Genomic DNA, 20,306 nt, shown 5'->3' on the forward strand with positions numbered 1-20,306 from the left:
TTTTTAGGTGCTGACCAAATGAACTAAACTTCAGGTGCGAAAGCAGCCGTAGTGACTGCATGAATTTACGCGTGCCCATTAAGCCCTCCAGGTTATTTCTGTAACCTCATATTGCTTAGGAAAGTGGCTGCAAAAGTGAGAGCATTACATATTACATGCTGCTCATTCAGAGAATAAAGCTGTTTCTAGTTATTAAACACTGACTGTATGAAGATGCCAGGTTTTTCATCTGACAGTGTTTGGTCGTTGAGTGATGCCGTCACCTGCTTGGCATTTGAAAACACTCATTACTCAAGTGGAAGCTATAATTGAATGGTAAAGTTGCAATTTGTTTATATAAACAACAATGTGTGGTGTTTGCGTCTTACTGATTGCTCTCTGCTCGACTGCCTGGAGAGCCCGCCTGTTTTTCCTCTTCCCTCTCATTAAACTTTATCTATTTTGCCTCCTCTCCAGTTCTCCTCTCCCAGCTCTGCACAAAAGCTGCCAACCTTCACAATGTCACGCAGTGACAGTGGAGGGGACACTGTCGGGGGCAGTCTGTCTGCCGCACTGACACAAAAGTATGCAGACAAGTACTGGTTCCTTTCTTAAGGGACACTTATCTCTGCTAGTTTGCTTTCTGTAGACAGTTCATCTTCTTTTCTTTTTCTCTCTCAATTTAAATTACTGCTTTTTATTGTCTTGAATGTTACATTAATAGTCAAACTACTGACGTACAATTGAGTCCAGCAAAAAGAACAGAATTTTGTATATATTTGCATATTCAGCTCCTGTTGTCTTTCTTTGTCCCTCCCTCTCTCTCCCACACCTTCACTACTAGCTGCTTATTTCTCACTCTCGGTTCTGGGTAACACCCTTGAAGCGGTAATGGTGGTCCTATTACCATGTCCCCTCAATAGCAGCCTAATGGTAGTGTCACGTTTCTCCTGAGACGGCCATTACCTCGAGGCTATTTCGCACAGAGAGTCAGCACCTTTACAGTCTGACTCTGGAGGCTATGGTGGAGACACCGTGATGACCTCTAAGCACTTTGTGGCCTGTGAACCAGGGTTGTGTATTTCAGAAGTGACCACATCTGGAAGGTGAGGATGGGGACAGTTGCTGCATAAATGCAAAGTCCAGCTTTGTAGAAATGGCATCATTTGGTATGATGATATGATATAATATGATTAAAAATATTTCTCTGCTTATCAGATGGACAGTTGTGCTCTACCACCAGTTATTTTTCTATACAAGAAACTTGCAGAACCACTAACCTTAGATAGCACAGTCTCTAAACTCCCTCAAGCTCTAAACCTTGATGATTCAGATGATCAGTGGAGGAGCCCCTGATTCAAACCTCAGTGGAAGGCCTTTTTTCAGCAGCCTCTTTGGTAGTGACAGTGTTGTCGGGTGCGATGCCAGAGGAACGTTCCAGTGGTCTATGATTTTATTTCTGATCAGTGACCAATACGTGCACTTTTTATTGCTCTGACTTAGAATCTGCTTTTTTCTTATAACAGACGATCAGCTCCACTAAAAATGTACTATATTTGGGTTATTCTACATGTTCAGTCTGGGTTGGCTGGGCGTGTAGTGTAGGTCTGTCACTTTTTTATTCAAAATTTGAACGTTCATTTGAATTCGGGTGCAAAAAGTTTGATTTTCAAACTGTAGTAACCTGTTCAAAATTAAAATTTACAGCCTGTAAGTGCAGTCGTTTGAAGTAGTTTGTCTTGTGATCCAGAAGAGGCCACTCTAAAACTTCACTACTAGCTTGACCTATGGGGGTGCGCATTCAGATTTATTCAAACGAATTGCTTGTCATTGCAAATTTGTTCGACCTTGATTTTTGAAAAAAATGGCAGTTCTACTGTAGTGTAACCAGGCAGAGGCAATGAAAAATGTGTAATAATAAATCTAGTTAAGGTGTAACTAGGGTATATTGATGAACAGGACTCTACATCTGTGCTAGTGGCTCTATTTGGCTACTTTAGCACAGTGGTGCTTTACGAAAGTTAGTTCTGAAAAATCTTAATTTTATTAATTAGTTTAAGTTTAATTTAAAAAGATTCTTACAAATTTGAATTAACTCATTAACAAAAAAATAACTGATAGCATTTTTTTAAATGGCTTTTCTTTCTTTTAAATCATTTATCAAAATGTGTGTTTTGTATCATTGTAAATTCAACAGCTTATATGTTTTTTTCTATACTTGCTGCTTTATTTTCACTTTTTATTTTCACATTTTATAAACTAAACTATTCATTTTGAGAAAAATCTGAAAAGTAAGAACTAATAATTCTTAGTTATGGCCCTATTTTTAATGTATAAAAGATGGTGTTTTTGTGCAGACTTTGAATATCCAGAGTTTTTCTTTTTTTTGACATATTACTGTGCATGTTAATGAAGCCAAGTCTTCACAGGAGCTGAGAACAGGAAGTGTGATGGATATACAGTCCAGTTCCATCACTGGCAGTAGTGCATGTTTTTGCCTGGGTGCAGTCTTATGACTGTACTGTAGTACTGTAAGACATCATACAAATTGTCAGTGCATTTGGAAATACATTTCTACAGGGATTATTCCTATACAGTGCACATTCTCTTCCATCCAGCTATGAATTTATGCTAAATGTCAAGGCCATGTTGGACCTACGGCTCGAGACAAAACTAAGCTACTTAGAAACCAAAACACACTGGCAACAGCCACCCCCGTTACTTTCTTTGTAAACCCATACACTGGTGCAATAGTGACAAAGCAGGCTTTTTTCAGACTCTTCCCGGCTTTGTCTACTTTGTCCTCTTCCCATTGGGCAATAACACCTTTTCTTCTGTGGTGTTGTAGCTATTACAGTGGTGGAGTAGAAACCTCCACAGTCAGAACTGCTGTGGAATAGCTGCAAACAATGATCTCTGTCTCCGTTGAAAAGTAAAAAATGACAGATGACGTGCTAATCCATTTAGCATATTCAGTCAGTCAGATACAGTCAGACTGTGGCATTCAAATAATGAGTAATTGGTATTAAGGGCTCAAAGCGAGCCAAGAAAACATTCGCCACACCATCACGCCACCAATACCAGCCCTGACTGTTGACACAAGGCAGGTTGGGTCCATGGGTCCAAATTCTCAGCCTGCTATCTGCAGCCTCAGCAGAAATCCCGATTCATCAGACCAGGCTACATTAACTGTCCGTTTTTTTTGCACCATTCTGAGTAAAAATTCTAGAGACTGTTGTGTGTGAAAATTCGAGGAGAGCAGGAGTTTGAGAAACACTTAAATCCATCAGGCAACCACAGTAAAAGTCCCTGAGGTCACATTTTTCCCCCCATTCTGATGCTTGATGTGAACTTTATGTGATTCTCCTGACCTGTATCTGTGTGAGTTTATGCATTGTACTGCTGCCACCTGATTGGCCAACTGAAGTTTATAGGTTACTTGCTTTATCTAAAAATTCTGTGTTTTTATCCATGTGTACATAAATGCTTAATTACTTATTTAATCAGGATTTTTTTTCTCCAGTGTTCGATTTCTCCCGTCATCTATTTATATAATTTACACATAATTTTGTCTCCCTGTGGCTCCTTCTGTTTGTGTTTTATAGCTATTACACACCATGGGCACATTTTGTCATTGTGTAGCTCTGAATCACCTGTATGGTTTCCATAAGTGACAGCAATTCTCCATTTATTTTGTGCTGTTTGCCTAACTTCTCACACTGAGGAAGAGCTCTGTCTGAAATGTTCCTGTCAAGAAAGAAACAGGTATTTTAAGGGAGTGGATTTTATTTCATGTTGGGTTATTAAAATATCTTTTGGAGGATTATGTAGCCTTGTGGATTATGCTTTTATTTAGTTTTCTACAAGCATTTGTAAAATTTTTTTTGCTAAGAAACACAGCTATGACAAATTAGACCGTTGTTTTAGATTACATAAGATTATAGATGTAATGAATATACTGAGGTAGCCAATACCAACAGGCCATCTCATCCATTCTGGCCTGTTTACATCCCCCCCCCGAAAAAGTATCCAAACTATCCTTAGGCAAACTCTGTGTGATACTCGTTCTCTTTACCTCCCCTCCGCCTCATTTTGTGAAGCAGAATCCATCTTTTTCTGGCAGGTTGGGAACTTTTCTGTGTTTGCCTGTGTGCGATCGATCAGCATGCATAATTCATAGTTAGTGGGTTAAGAGCAGCTCGGCTTCTCTCTCTCGCTGGGCCCTTTGATTTTCGTCTCTCTATCTGCCCCCCCCCCCCAGGGAGAGCTACAGCCCTGCTGCTAAATCACCTCACACACACCCTCATGTGTGGGCGCACATGTGTGTACACACACACACACACACACACATACACATAAACCAGCATGCATGGACACACACATCATACCAGTGCGTACACTCGTGGTTGTGCTGAAGATGAGATGGAAGAGGTGATTGAAGCTCTTTGAAGCTTTAAACATCAGCCCCGGCTGCTTGAGTGTGAGTGTCTCTCTTTCCATAGAGCTTTGTATTAGTATTATCAAGCAATTACAAGGACTGTCTGACGCCCTTCTGGACAATTTGAAGTCTCACATACAAAGTGTGATTCCCCATGTGAAGCTTAAAGTCTGCACTGGGTTTAATTTGTGATCAGCTGCCTGTTTAATTCCACAGCAGTTTTGGAAAATGCGTCATGTCGGGTGAGATACAATGAACAAAGTTTTGGCTTTCGGCCATGGAACATTCACCACAAAATACCAACATAACAACCAACCCAAAATCCAGTTATTACAGAATAAGTATTAGTGTTAAGGCAACAAACCAGTGCATCCAGTGCGTCTCAGCCTTAAATGGAAAAGGGGCTCATTCTAATGAGTTCAGTGTCCAGTGTAGAATTTAGTCTACATTGTTCCTGTTAAAAGTTGTATGACAGTTTTTGTCACTGACTTCACCATCACTTTCACATTTGTATTCTGGACTGCAGTCACAAAATTTACATATATGGATACAAATGCTGCAGGAACACGATAGCGATCTGTGCTGTGCCTGCAAGAAACTTTCAGCCCTCGGATGGCTATTCCTCCGTCCCAGTATCCATCCATCCATCCATCCATCCATTCTGTGGTCCCTTGGGCAGTGGACAAGGTGAAAGGCAGCAGAGGAGCCTGGGACAGGAAGATAACGAGACAGCAGTTGACAGGAGAAGAGGCAAGAGGAGGGAAGGAGGACTGAGGATGAAGATTTAGAAGCAGGTTGAAGGGGGAGAGTAATGTAATGGAGAGTAGTGGAGAGCTTGAGAAATAAGAACAAAAAGAGGACAGACTGGTGTACAGATAAACCAGCAGAGGGATGAGGTTAAGGAGGTGAGGGCACTGGGCAATTTGCAGAAAGCTGAAAAGATGTGAAGTAGACATAGAATAGAGGAAACCTAATCAAGTACCTGTTCTAATGAAGTATACCAGTTGCAATAAATCAGCCAGCTGCAGTAATAGAAATCTTGTTAGCCTTCTGATCCCCGTTGTTACAAGTGTTTTATGGGTACACCAATACATTAAATGGAAACTGCTCTGCGTCTTGTTTGCCACACTTTAGAAACACTTTACTTTAGAAACCTTTGAATCTTGACCAAAAAAGTGAGAAAAGTAAAAATGAGGATCCATAAGTGTAACTAGTGCTTGGCTGCAACTCTTGATTACTTATCAGTTATCAGTTAATTTAGCATTTTGAGCAGGAAATAATCTATTGAGCAGTCATGCATTCATTTTCTGTCAGTCTTATCGATCAGTTAATTGCTTGGATTGGATTGGATCTGCTTTTTGAACCTTCCTGACTGTCCATTAAGCTGAGGAAGTTGAATGTTTCAGTTGCTCATTTTACCTAATGGAATATCGGACAGTTCAGCAGCATGTGATTTATTGTAATGTAGCATCTTAGCAATGTAGCAAGGTAAAGTCGTCAGACTTTCACACCAAGACTGGATTTACAGTACATCTTACCTCAGATTAACAACTGAAGCTTCTGGTCTTCTGGACAGTTCTTAAAGAAAAAAGTTTGATTATGTCGTTTCTCCAGCCAACAGTTCTTTCAGGTATGATGACATTGTACCTACCAAAGTAATGACTTTGTTCAATAACTAAACAAAGTGGCATTAGGGTAGTGAACTTGGATCTACTTTACTTGCCATAGTGTGCCCACTCACAATGATTGATTATTAGCGACGGGTGTGGCCACTGCCAGTTTTACTTCCAAATATATATGGAGGCAAACGAAACTGTTGGCTTGTTTGCAGCCTGTATTGTCTAACAGCTTATGGTTTTTTGGCTCCGTCGGACCGAAAGTATTTTGAGTGATATCATCGGTTTCCAATGGCTGATGGCTGCAGCTATAAAAATCAAATCCAAGTTGTAAGAAACCATAGTTTCAACTGTGGTGCTCTCTGGGTGTAGAATGTCACTGCTGTAAACATTAAGTGCCCCCTGAAATTAACGTATAGACTGCACCAGTTTTCACTGTGATTGTTTTTTTATGCAAACAAAAACTTATGCCATCAGAATAATTTGAAAGATGCCATAATCACATACATCCACACAGAGTAATTTTACTGTTGGTGTTTTTTAACCATGAGCTATTTCTAAGTAATTTGTTGCTTAATTATACCTTAATCATAGTTCCATGGCCATTCTCTGATAATGTTGTCTGGCGATTGCACAGGGACATTAAAAGTTTTATTGTACAATATACTCTGCTGTAACACATAGGTAATATAACTTTTAATTACTTTTAACAGGATAGAAGGAATTAAGCTAATGATGTACAGGAGGCAATACTTTACAGTCATTTTGGAATTGCTGCAAAGTTCGGTTTCACAAAGTGACATTTAAAGATTTATTGGCAACTTTGTGGATATTTGGGATGTGAAATCAGTAATTTTCACACACCACAGTCATGTCCGTTTAATTCTCTCTCTCTCTCTCTGTCTCCATCTCTTGTTCTAAATGTCACTCAGCCCTGTTTCCTGTAGTTGTGTTCCACTCATCCACTCCAGCCGCTTAGAGGAGCTAATAGCTGGCCTGACAGCCCTCGTTCAATACACAGCGCAATTACTGCCCGGCCCACATATGGCACAGCCATCACACTGTGCAATCAAACCCCCTGCTCGCTTTCTCCATCGCTCTCCCTTGTCCTGTCACTCTCTCCAGCTATCAGGGTGGCTTCGTTTCTCACCCCTCACTCGAGATTTATCTCCCCTCTGCCCAGCAACACGGTCATCCATCTCTCATCATTTTCTTTTTACTTCCGTCCTCCCTCATCTGTCTCCGTGCTCCCATCTTTCCCTCTCCATCCCCAAAGTACCCAGTTCACCATTTCACCCTTTCCTCTCTCATCTCTTGCCACTTAGCTCAGATGAAGGTGTCAGGTCAGTAGTAATCAATGAGAGATGTGTCCACGCCGAGCTGAACTGAGTCAGCGTGAGTGCATGTGTGTGCCTCCGTGTGTTGCTTGTTTGTGTTTGTGTGTGCTCTGCTGAGAACATGAAGCAAATGCACAATTTCATAGTTTGCATTTTCCTCTTCTCTCTGTACCTCCTATGTGTTTTTTTCTGCAAATTAAAGCTAACTGACACGCAGCCTGATTGATGAATGTATGTGTGCATGTGCGTGGGTGTGAGACAGAGGTAGTGGGTCAGTCAGTGTTCTCAGTCAATATCATTATCACTCCTTCCCTCTGTGGACACTCAAAGCCTCACTCAGGACCAAGTTCAATTGTTTGTTCTGTGTGTCTTTTATCACCTGTCAGCCGAGCCACAAGTCATGGTAAATGCTGTCTCTGCAAGATGGAAGTACATGAGATCCGCATGACAAAACAGAGTCTGTAAGATGTGGGAAATACGTCCGTGTGTGTATATATATGTGTGTGTACCTGCCAGAGATGAATGACGACAAACTGGTGTTTAGTGTCCATTCCTCTGCACTACTGTGGAGACTGTGTTTGTACAGATGACCCGTCCTCCTTAATTACACTGAAAATGACTCATACTCGTTAATGATGTTTGCCGTCTCTTGAGCAAAGAAATTAGCCGAAGGGGGGAGCGGAGAATTTGGGAGGGTGAAGGAAGGGAGGGAGAAATAGGCTGAGAGGGTAGCAGAGAAAGACAGAGGCAGAGGGGGAGGATGAAGATGAAATGAAGGTTGGAGGGCTGCAGACAAGGGCGGAGACATTGTTTAAGAATCAACTTGATTGTGAATTTAACGTTGCAAAGGGGAATTTCAAAAAAAAAAAACAAGGAAGAGAAAAAGAAGAATCATCTATACTAAATTCAAAATCACCCAACACCCAAATTTTAGCAGCATCCGCAGCAAGATCTCTTCTCTCTATCTTCTCTCTATCTTTTATGGATCTAGTCTTATTTTTATTCTACTTCTTATTCCGCTTCCGTTATTCAACAATTTCTTCGTGCACCCAGGACTCATAAATAAATTACAAATACAAAAATATGATCAATATATTTAATAGGGAGTCTACTCACTAAGAATTCTGACTGTAATTTATTTTGTGTGTCTCTGAATCCCCATAGTTATATAATAACTCTACAATCCTACTGGGAATTGAGTAAAAACATCGAGTTCAGCAGAATACATAGAAGAGAAGGAGGTTATAATGAATGTTGCAATTATTTACATTAGTGGCTCTCTGTGGAGTGTTAGACCTCTCACCTTTAGACCCCCCCCTATAATTTAACACTATGAAAGGGGGTCATATTGCATAAAGCATACTTTTACATTTCATACATTTCGAGTGTGCATTTTGCTGGCTATATTTATTTACTTTTACTGAAGCAAACCATTGAATGAAGGACTTTTAACTAAGTACGTTTTCATTGGGATATTGCTAATTTTAATTAAGTAAAGGATCTGAGTACTTCATCCACCACTGTCTTCATTTGAGTGACAAGCTAATGTTTTAAATGTCTCCTCACTAGGTTTTTTTTTTTCTGAAAGATTTGTTCCAAACAGCTAGCTTACTATGTGGTAAAGGTTTACAACAGAAGCTGAAAAAAGTCACTATAACTTTATTCCATTTTATAGAGAAAAGAGGAGCTGAGCAAAGGCAATGACAAGGGCAATAAATGCAAAGATGACAGTTGAGTGGGACAGAGGAGAAAAGAAGAAAGTGGCGCAGTGAAAGAAAAAGAGGAGAGAGATGAAACAAGAAATCTGAAGTTCAATGAAGGGTACTCTGAAAAAAAAAAAAACTTCAGTACAACAAAGAGCAAGTATTTCCCCCGATGAACCCTGGCAGCTTAGAGAGAGAGAGAGAGAGAGAGAGAGAGAGAAGTAAAAGCATGATGATTTTAAATTCTTTGGCGCACTTATTTTTGGAGCAGTTCAATCAAACCCTGGAGTGTTTACCCTGAAAGTTTAAATTGTTAGGGGAGCAGATCACATCAGTGAGACTCAGATGTGCTCTAAACAAGCGCTCCTCGTTCAGCCTTTGGGAGAGGTGGAAATAGCCTGGTTCTTACTAAAGCCTGAGGCTGTTAAATTTGATAGATAATCAGTTGGACCAAAGAGGGAAGAAGCAGGGAACTGTTTGCTGACTGAAGCAGACTGCCTCTGTCTTACACAGATGCCACTAACTAAAAGGTAACAGTAGTAGCACGCAAGACAGCAAGTAGACAAGAGTCACAAAGGCAGTCAGACTAATTCAGTAATCTCTTTTATACAGTAATATCTATCTGAAGTCGACTAACAGTAGCTAACATAAACTACAGAGTCACAGAAGAATGTATGGAGTGTATGGCTGAGCGGTGGCTCAGGAGGTAGAGCGGGTCGTCCACTAATCAGAAAAGGTGATTAAAGGTGGTTCGATCCTCGGCTTCCCCGGTCCGCGGGTCGAAGTGTCCTTGGGCAAGACACTGAACCCCAAATTGCCCCTGATGTGCTCATTGGTGGTAGTTAAAGCACTGTATTGTTAAGGAAGAAGCGCTGTGAATGTGTGTGTGTGAATGGGTGAACATTCATTCAAATCACAGTTGGGACCAAGCCCCAGCTTAAAACAACTACCTGTGCGTCCAATAATGTAGGTATTGCTGCCACAGCAGATACAAAAAAAAAACACTGAGGTTTCTCCTGCAGTGACAATCTGTCCTTTTTATTACAGTCAATGACTGAGCCGGTTATAATTGCAAATGAAAGTGTCCAGATGTGCAGCCTGACAGTCGCATGTATCCTAACAGCTGTGAGTTAAACTCCGATCATTACACACATTGTTTCTGTCCAGCACAGCCTGTATTTGCAGCCTGCGACAGTCTGGGTTGTTAATTACATTTTTCCTCAGTGCATGCAGTGCCTAGATTTGGTACATTCTCAGGTATGCTGAATAATAATGTCCTTTTTTCCGTGCCAGGGCAGGATTGTTTTGCCGCTAGTGTTTTGGTTCCTTACTGGGGGGCGGGGGGCCTGAAGGGAACCCGGGGGAGAGTTGGGAGTTTGACATGACTCTGCAAGGAGAGCTCAAGGACAGTACAGGACAGCTGTCCCCATAGTCATTAGGCTGCCTATTCTCCCACATGCACTCATCATCCATATCTCTCTCACAGAGGTCTCTTTCTCTCTGGTGGTTTTGTGGTCTTAGCCATGTCTCTCTTACTGTATGCTAGATAAATGCTGTCCTCTGCTACCTCTTTGTCTCTGTCTCTCTCCTTTCCTTTCTCCCTCACCCCTGTCTCACCCTTACAGTATGGCTCATTGATGACTGATGGCCTTGCTCTGTCCCCAGGCCCAGTCAGCTCTAATAAAATGAATAAACTCACATTACATTCATACCTGTGGGACTTCACTCTCCAGGGAGCAAAACTATAGAATAAAAGAGTGAGCGGGGAGTAGGCTGAGTAGGAGTGAGGGCAGAAACTGTATGACAGCGAGAGTGGAAAGGGGGAGCAGCAGAAGAGAGGAATAGCATGGGGAAAGAAACTGAAGAAGGACGGAGACAATATAGAAAGTGATATCTGGAGGCGTACAATAAGCAGTGGTACAAGGTGAAGAGTGTCCTTTCTATACTTTATCTGATTTTTTTTCTGTAAAGTTTCTGTTAAGAAGACTCCTTGAGGGAATTGGCATCAGGCCGCCAGTGTGGTAGATGACTGCTGTCTTCCTCAGTGCCGTTTTTTTTTCTCAGCCTCTGTGTCTCTCAAAAATGCAATCTTATTTGTCTTTGTTGCACTGTCTCTAATGGGGTGTGATCAATCAACAGTTTAGGCCAAACTTCATCCTTTTGTTTTCAGTTTTCACTGACTCGCTGCTGTTTCTCATACAGCAGGAGCTAAATCATCAAGACCAATCACCTGAATGTTCACAGATGAATGCAGGAACACAGATGAATGCATTTCTTACACTTTTATATGTTTTTTTTCCTTGCCAAGATTGAAATCACTATAATGTCTGCACAGTAAGTATGTAGTTGAATCCAGCAGAAGGTTGGCTTCGTCTAGCATAAACACTGGAAACATGAAAAACAGCTAGCCTGGCTGCTTCAGACGGTAATAAAGATCACCTACCAGCACCTCTAGTGCTCATTAACACATTATATCTAGTTGCAAATGTACATAAACAAGGTATTAGAACCACAAGTTGTGATTTTACATGAAGTTTTATGGCCTGTTGTACAACCCCAGGTGAACACTGAATTTTCAGATTTTCAGAAAATCTGATTTTTGTTATGTTTGAACAGAGCCAGGCCAGCTGTTTCCCACTTTTTCCATTTTATCTTTTGGCTAAGCAAAGCTGACCGGCTGCTGGCTCCACTTCCATACAGTATTTGCCATGCAGACATGACGGCGGTATTAACTCTCTCATCTAACTCTTGGCCAGAAAACCAAGTGTTCCTTTAAGAGAAAACTCCTTAACTCTCTCTTTTCTCACACTGTGCCTCTGTGTCCCCTTTGTCCAGTGTGAAGATGGTGTTGCTGTGGACGGCGGGCGACGTCTTCAAGACCACCTACTTTGTGATGAACGAAAGCCCGGCTCAGTTCTGGGTGTGCGGTTCAGTCCAGATCCTGATCGACGTGGCCATCCTACTCCAGGTGCTATTCTACAGCCAAGACACACGGGCCAAGCTAGGCTGAGCTCCACAGCCTGAATGGGCTTTTTAATAAACTCCCCTTCAAGGTCAACAGAATTGTCAGGGGAGACGCTAAGTGCCAGAACATGGAAAAAGCCAAAGTCAGTGTAGAATTTTTTGGTGTAGAATATTCTGCGTCATTTAGGTTTCTTGCAGACTCAACCAATTTACCTCGAAGTGCCCTCAAACCAGTTTTAGCCTTGGTTTTTTAGCCAGTTGCTGAACAGCAGGTCTGTGCTGCTGTAACAACCAGTCCTGCACCGGTAGCCCTGCCCTGGAGTCTGCTGCCAGACTGATGAGTCTCCCACTTCACACTCCACACTTCACTGGATTGTTCTCATGACACTTAATGTGTGTGTGTGTGTGTGTGTGTGTGTGTACGTGTGCGTGTCTGTGCATCCTTGTGTGTGTGCGTGTGTGAGAGAGAGAGAGTGTGTTGGCATGCTTACTGGTGCGTCTGTACCTGAAATTGATTTTTGCTGTTAGCATCTAGCGCCAAGCAGTGGTAACTACAAAGGCCATCAATCTGTGTGTTATGATTCTGCTTTTGCTTTGACTGAAGCAATGCAGGTCTTCCACACAGTTTACGAAGAACAATGACAAAATGTGGGCATGCCTGCTTTGCACTTTGCCTCAGTCCTAAAATCTCTTGTAGACTCCAAAGAACACGTCAGACATCAGGTCAAAGTAAGTTATTTTTTTTTATCAATTTTATTGTTATTCTTAATAGGACAGTATTACTAAATATTTTGAATATTTTTTTTTTACTCCTGTGCAAGAAACACTCTATTTGAAAATGTATATATGACAGTAATTCTAACAAAGTGAGAATACGTTTAGTGACTAAAATATTTACTTGTAAGCACTGTATGAAAATTACAGGTGTGGAGCAAGTCGTCCACTAATGAGAAGATCAGTGGCTCGGTCCCTTCATGTACTTGCCCCTTGACTTGGGAAAGAAAAACTGGAACACTCTTCTCCCAATATCTCAAAATAATATTGAACAATATTGAGTTGGTACATCTTATTTTACCGCAATCATGTTGCCCAGTGTAAACCGTATTATCTTTATGGAACAATACCATAGCCAGCAATGCACACATTAGAGGTCAAACTGAAAATTGACAAATTTATGTCAAATGTCAAAAAAAAATGTTGAATATTCCTGCTACTCTATTTTTTAGAGTAAAAGAGCTAGCAATAAATAACCATCTAATACTGATACAGGAGGCAGCTCTCTAAATTCAAAGACTGTCACTTAGCTCAGGTGACGTAACTTATGTACAAGGTCAGTAGTGTGCCTCATTGTATGCCTGAGTCACATATCCTCAATGTAGCTATTTATGTAATTATTATTTGTTTGGAGGGAAGGCTGAGATAAAATATAAATCCAACATGAAAAAGGCCGGTGCCTGCTCTTCCAAAAAGTAAAACTACCCTAAAAAAAGCCTTATAATACCCTCCCCTTTCCTGATGCCCCTCATGCTGACATAATTTCTGTGCAGTCCCTTAGATTAAAATATTTAGTTTCTCTTTCATAGCATGTTAAGTAACTCCTAGAGGTGTGATCTAAAGTAGTAATCAAACTTTGAAGTGTCTTCATTCACCCAGAAACGTCCCTTTAAACAGAGGACAGTTTGTGTAATGCATGGACAGCCTGCTAATGTTTCATGTTTAGTTCCTTCATGCTGCTGCATTTAAAAGCTTTGGTGAGCCATTGTTTAGAGGCGGTTGCAGCTGAGTTGTGGAGAGTGTGTGATTATAAATTATACTGATGAGCAAGCAAGGTCATTTGCTGAGATCATCTTATTAGCCTACGACCCGCTTCATTTTTTTTATCTGCCATGTGTTCCACGTAGTTCACTTTTACCCCTCCTGATAGCAGATGGACACTTTCTCTGTCTAATAGGTGCAGTAGAAACATTACAGCCATTACAGAAACACTGAAACCTTGTTCAGCCATTCCAGCCTTCCAAAATGCAAAAATGTTCACAAATATTTTATTAGAATCTCTGTTTATAATCAACAAAACAATCTCACAATGTAGCCTCAGGGAGGATTGTGCCTCTTTCACCTGTTTCTCAGTAGCTTCCTCTTACAAAAGCCCTGCAGGATAAAATGAATCAGTGCTGGCAGCTGATCAGTAGTCAGAACAGGTTTCTTTTTACTCTCCCCCATGGCATGATTTAATTAAGTAATAAAACTACCTGCTTATTAAGTCTTTCAGTCACCTTTTTAACTCACCACTTTGTGTCCATCTTTTAATCCATACTTGTCTGTGTAGTTTCTCCTCAGTAAACATCATGTTTAAATTACACACTGCAGTGATTATGGTTTGCATCATGCGGACAAACTCCTGCAGATACTGGTATGCGTCAGCCATAGGATTGCAGTTGTAAATGTGTATAGGGGCATTGCTGATATTATTGTATCTTAGTCCTCAGGGTCATAAAGTTTTGCGCTGAGTTTTGATAATCTGAAAAACATAGGATTATTTCAAGAGTGAACAGTGTACAAGATCCTCAGATATAACACTGAGTGGTGCCTTTGCTTTAATATTACATTACTTTTTTTTTAACGTTTTGATTATCATGGAATGTATTAAACCAATAGTTTGACATTTTAGGAAATGATTGACACCACTCTCATGTCTGTACTGTTAACATGGAACTACAGTCAGCAGCCACTTAGTTTACCTGTGCAATTTCCCCATTGTGGGACTATTAAAGGTTTTATCTATCTATCTATCTATCTATCTACCTTAAAGACTGGGAAAAAGGGGGAAACAACTAGTCTGGCTCTTTGTTTAAAAAAAAAAACAACAACCTGAAAACGAATACTTGCTCTTTTACGGGGGGGTTATGTACCAGACTGTTTCAGGGCCATGTCCAATTTTCCAGCACTCAGATAACTGGTCCCTGGTCTAAAATCACACTGTGTAATTTCTACACTCAAACAAACGAGATATAGCATGTTAATTAGTGAGCTTTAGCAGTGCTGGTTGGCAGATTATTGTTTCCGCCGGACATAGTCAGTTTCTCCCTGTTTTCCTGGCTTTATGCTAAGCTAAGCTAATAGTCTCCTGGCTGTTACTTTTTATCTGCTGTACAGACATGAGAGTGGTATTGATCCCCTCAAACTATTCCTTTAAGGTTGATCATTTAATTTCAGTCCTTCAAGCCAAAGAAGGGGCTAACAGTTGAAAAGGAGAAGCACTCTCTTCTGTTTTTTTTCCTTTTTTTTTATGTGTGCCATCTGTATATGAAAACAGCAAACCTTACTCACAGAGTAAGGTTTATCTTGAGATTATGTGTTTAACGGAAGCACTGTACCATGTTAGGTATGAGTCAAAGCATCTATAAGTCCTTCTCTGCTGGTGCTTTAATACGTTTTTGCAATCGGTTAAAGTGATATTTATAGAGCCACTTTGTGTGGGCGTGTGTGTATGTGCTAAGGCTCTGTGTATACATTCATTCTTCAGTTCCAGTAATCTTACATTACATCTGTTAGCCATATTGTGAGCTGTGTGAGTCTTATCTCCTCTGCCCTGCATACCACAGCTGTATTGCAGTTGCATTATTTCTGTATTCTATATGCTCTTATCATCACATCCAGATGTGCATCTTTATATTGTTTTTCCATTCGATAGAGGCTGAGAATAGCACCCTCGGTGGATTTAGTTTAACATTTGGGCTCCCTGTGGCCTCCTCAAGGGCAGTAGGGAAGATTAACACACACACAAACACATACTCACAGCCTGGTTGTGATAATCCCTCTACCAGGTTAACATTATGGTAAACACACTTATTGTCTCGCTACTGCAACATGATAAGAAGCAGACTGTTTGTCATTTCTGACGAGGGAGAAGGTTTGGACTGTTACTTCAACGAGATAAAAGATATATTCACATATTTCATGCATATCTTGGAATAATTTTTCAGTTAATAGTTACACGAAAAATCAGAAGCATTATAAAGAATTGTGTGAATTTTAGTTTCTGTGTTAATGGTTGCTGATGTTTCTTCAGGTAATGTACTTACATGATCTGTGAATCTAGAAGTACAGTGGCTGCCTTAAAGTCTATTAAAACAATGGCAAACTGTTCAATTAAATGTCATGTTACACTACAGTGTGATGACATATAGGTCTAGGACAGTATACATTAGAAAAAAAATAATACTCAGAAGCATTGGTGTCCAAATAGTTTTTGCTGTTTTATGGAGAATGTATGTATGTGAAATATTTATCATGTTATTTTCTCAAATATAAACTATTTATATTCCAGCACGTGGTCTTCAGTTGTTACTAGCAGCATGTTTTGAAATGAATGAGCATGTTAAGGAGAAAAAGTTTGACATTTGATATTGGGAAAGAAAAACAAAACAAACAAAAAAAAAGAAATCAGATCTGATATAAGTCTAGCAGGCTGGATTTAGACAGGCTTTCTGCACAAAAGCTGTCCTGCAGCCTCATGTGAACCCACTGAGTTCTAGCCAACACAACCAAGAATATCAGACCTAAATCACATATAGATAAAAATGTGCTTTTATGCACCTGCGTATAAATCCTTTACATACACCGGTTCCCACTGCAGCTATCATACCGAGCTATGATATAGAGTGTGTTGTCCTGGAAAAACCTTGAATATTTCTTTTTCAAAGGATGGAGAGAGTGTGGCTGGGCACCAAATAAATCATGAAAAGGACTGAGGCTGAGTTCGGACTGTGCCTGCTGCTGGACACATGAGAGGGAGAATGATGAGTGGGGGTTAATTAAGATGTGTATGTCTTCAAGGCTTTAATCCCCTCTGGCTAATACATCATCACACACACACACAGATGCACACGAGCATCACAAGGTTAGACCGCTGACAGTCAGCAGCACAGAGGAGCACTGCAGTGTGGATGGTAAAATATTAAACTGGATACAGTAGATAATGGGAGGCTCTCTATGGTTAATAGATGAGTTGGACAAGGACAGACTGTGTGCTGCACCTGTTGGTGCCTTTACTGTACTCATCTCCTCACCTGCCTTTTACATCCATTAATAATAAGCTCACCACAAGTCCAGCTGGAGCGTGTCTGCATACCTGATGGTAATGTGTCTTACCTGTACCCCACATGTCACACCGCCCGCCTGTTTTCACTCTTCTGCTCAGCCAACAAAAGCGCATGACTTTGCCTATGATATATTTAAGAAATTTCACCGTATATCTTGTCCACAAAGGACTCGCCTGGCTGCCCGCCATCGTCTGCCTTCCTGTCTTTCTGTCCACCCATCCATCAGTTGATCCTCCGACATGTTCGTCCATACAGTGGCTTGTTTTAATGATAGATGAGGTGTGCTAAAATAGTCCACCCGCAATCCACCTCTGTGGTGTTCTGCGCTGCCCTGTCCTGCTCCATTTATTAATGATAGTGTGTTGTCATGCTGTGAAGGCAGGGAACGTGCACTTTTTACTCCCACCTAGTGATCCAAACTTTAATTCATAAGCACAGCAATTTTACCAATTTTAGTCAACGCCAAACTCAGTGCACTACCCAGGAATATTCTGTACAGATAAGTTAAATGTCTTCTTTTTTAAACAAGACTTCAAGCAGGAGTGCCAAACACAAACTTCATAAGTCAGCTGCAGATTTTCAGATCTTAAATTCCCTGAAAACACATTCAGCTTTGTACTATGAGAAATTGGGTCCAACATGAACACAGTTTTTTTTTAAAAAATCTTTTTTGTTTCCAAAGTCCACAAGGTTTTGAGATTGTATTTGTGTTTTTGTCCTTGGTTTTCTCACTGGTTTGAAGTGAGCAGGGTCTCAGCTGAAACATGGTGACGTCGTACGTTTCTCTGCACCAATCAGGATTTAGTAATACTTAAAGCAAACCAACAGAGTTGACTCTATATAAATAAGAACTAAGGATGCTTTTTTTCAAACTTTAACTTTTTTTCTTGCTTATTTAGTCATGAATATTTAATGTTACAAAGAAATCCTAAAGATTTGAAACAGAACGTTTTCAGGGGCTTTAAGATAGACATATAGAAACTGAAAGTCATTCCACCACTGTATGTTTATAGCACATAGTCAAAGTATGCAAACACAGTATATTAGATATTTATTTAACGGCTGCAACTTTTATCTCGGGAGCAGCTCTGACAACTTCTCCAAGACCAGTTGTACAGTTATAAACACATAAATCACAACTAAATTGTTTGATAGCTTGATTTTCTGTCACATTGTGATCTAAGGCAACCTAAACATGTTGCTAGGCACAGCTCACTCATTTAACTGTTGATTATAGCACTTAGCTGCTTCCTCGACCACAGCCAACAAGTTGATGTAGCGCAGCTTTAGCAAAACTTTAAACATGATTTGCTTCCAAACTACCATCAGCAGCTATAGTTAATGACTTCTTTCCAAAACCCCTTTATCCCTTATTTGTATAACCTCGTACACTGTAATCAGCAGCACCCAGATGTGTATGTTCTGTCATTCATGCAACTGAATCCCTGTAAGGACAACTTTCAGGAGAGTGGACAACATCCATCTTTACTGTCTTCCTCCCTTCTCTTTTTCCAGCACTTCAGCTATCAAAGTAGACATAGGGCCGTCCATTTTCCTCCCATAATGAAAGCAGAATCACTGATACCTGAACCAGTCTCATGGTCTTATATTAATGGGCCCAGGTTAAGCAGCAGAGCCACTCTAAAAAACTCTTCAGCTGGGGAGTGTGAGAAAATTTGGTCCCTCATCTTGTCATCAAGTCCAATAAAAACATCTCACTGCTCATTTTTCGTAGGAATCACCTCTGTAATTAACCCTTGACCCCCGTCTTTGGTCAAAAAGTGGCTGACAGAGAGTAGAGCGGGAGAGAGGAAAGGCTCTGGTGACAGACAGTAAGACAGTGACAAAATATTGTAATATTTAGGGAATTTGATGACCAGATGGTGTTAAAATTCCCCGAAGTTCCTTGGCCTTGCAGGCATGAGATAGAGCACTAAATGGAGGAAGGAGAGAGCAGGAGGGGAGACCGGGACATACAGTAGATAAAATGGGAAACAAGATACTGTGGTGTATACATTATGACAGAAAATGTCAGAGCATCTACAGAGGAGATGAAAGAGTTAACTATGAAAGCACAAGACAAAAGTACAGACAGTAAGGCACCGGAGGGAAAGACAGTCAAACTGTATGCTTTTGGGAAATGTAGCGTAGCCAGATGGCTCTGGGCTTAGAGCGGTCTCATGGTCCCACAGTCCAGGACAGGCAGCACTCCCCCACCCCCTCCCCCCAGGCATGTAATGACAGGTCGGGCACAGCGGGACAGGATCAAACTCTCAAGATGGATGAGTTTTTTCCTAGGTCACAGACTGTAGAGAACAGAGAGGTACAGAGAGGGTGGGGGTGGGGGTGGGGGTGGAGGACAAAGTATCCAGAGGGACAAAGTGTGAAGAAGACTCAGGTATCTTTCAAAAAAAGGTGTTTGAGAATTCAGAGGGCAAAAAAGCCTTGTTTTTTTTTGCGTCAAGAGCCACTATATGTAAGAATGTACAAAATGTCTAATTTGAAACCTTTAGCTTTTAAAACCATGTTACATCACAGGTGAAGTTGCAGCTTTACAACACATCACTTTATATTACAGTCCTGAAGCTTCTCCATGTAGAGACCTTGAACATCCATCATGTATAGGGACTGTTTAGGGAATAGGGAACAGATTTCTTGCTGTATGGAACAAGTGGCATTAGCCGCTGAGAAGAAAGCCGAGATTCCATCAACGAGAGAATTAATCTGCACACCTCTGCAGAATAATCCTGCCTTCTGTGCATCTTATACCGTGAGGTTCATAACTTTCCCTGCACCTCACGGAGAAGCGGCAGTGAAAATGCATTTAGTGTTTCCACTTTCTTCTGATTACAACTTCAATTTTTTTGTGCTTCTGTGCCAAACAAGTGTGCAGCTGGTTATTTATGGCTTATTCGTTTTATTTGAACTATTTTGAAAATATGCCACATAGTATTCTTCTTCTCTCCTCTCCTTTTATTTCTCAATTTGTCTATGTTTACTAGAAGGGACAGAACCATTTCTCTCCTCTTAAAGCAGCCTTCAGTCGTTATGGAAGGAGTTAACCAGGCCTGAAGCAGGCAGATGGTGTAGAGGGCTCAGTGCAGCTCCACACAGCATGAAGAGGAGGGAACAACCCAGCAGGACAAGGATCAGACTTCTCTGATGGA

General features: G+C 40.8%; 1 protein-coding gene across 2 annotated transcripts in view; it reads left to right on the top strand.

The window, feature by feature from the left end:
• si:dkey-246g23.2 (solute carrier family 66 member 2) overlaps positions 1–16,363 on the top strand; it is a 48,627-nt gene extending 32,264 nt beyond the window's left edge. For both annotated transcript variants that reach the window (XM_041038727.1, XM_041038726.1), the window contains exon 5: positions 11,909–16,363. In XM_041038727.1, coding sequence (XP_040894661.1) covers positions 11,909–12,083 — 175 coding nt within the window. In that variant the 3' untranslated portion in view covers positions 12,084–16,363. The remainder of the gene's footprint in view (positions 1–11,908) is intronic.
• The last annotated feature ends 3,943 nt before the right edge of the window (positions 16,364–20,306 follow it).

Source organism: Toxotes jaculatrix, chromosome 5 (genome assembly GCF_017976425.1).
Source record: "Toxotes jaculatrix isolate fToxJac2 chromosome 5, fToxJac2.pri, whole genome shotgun sequence".
Lineage (NCBI taxonomy): Eukaryota > Metazoa > Chordata > Actinopteri > Toxotidae > Toxotes > Toxotes jaculatrix.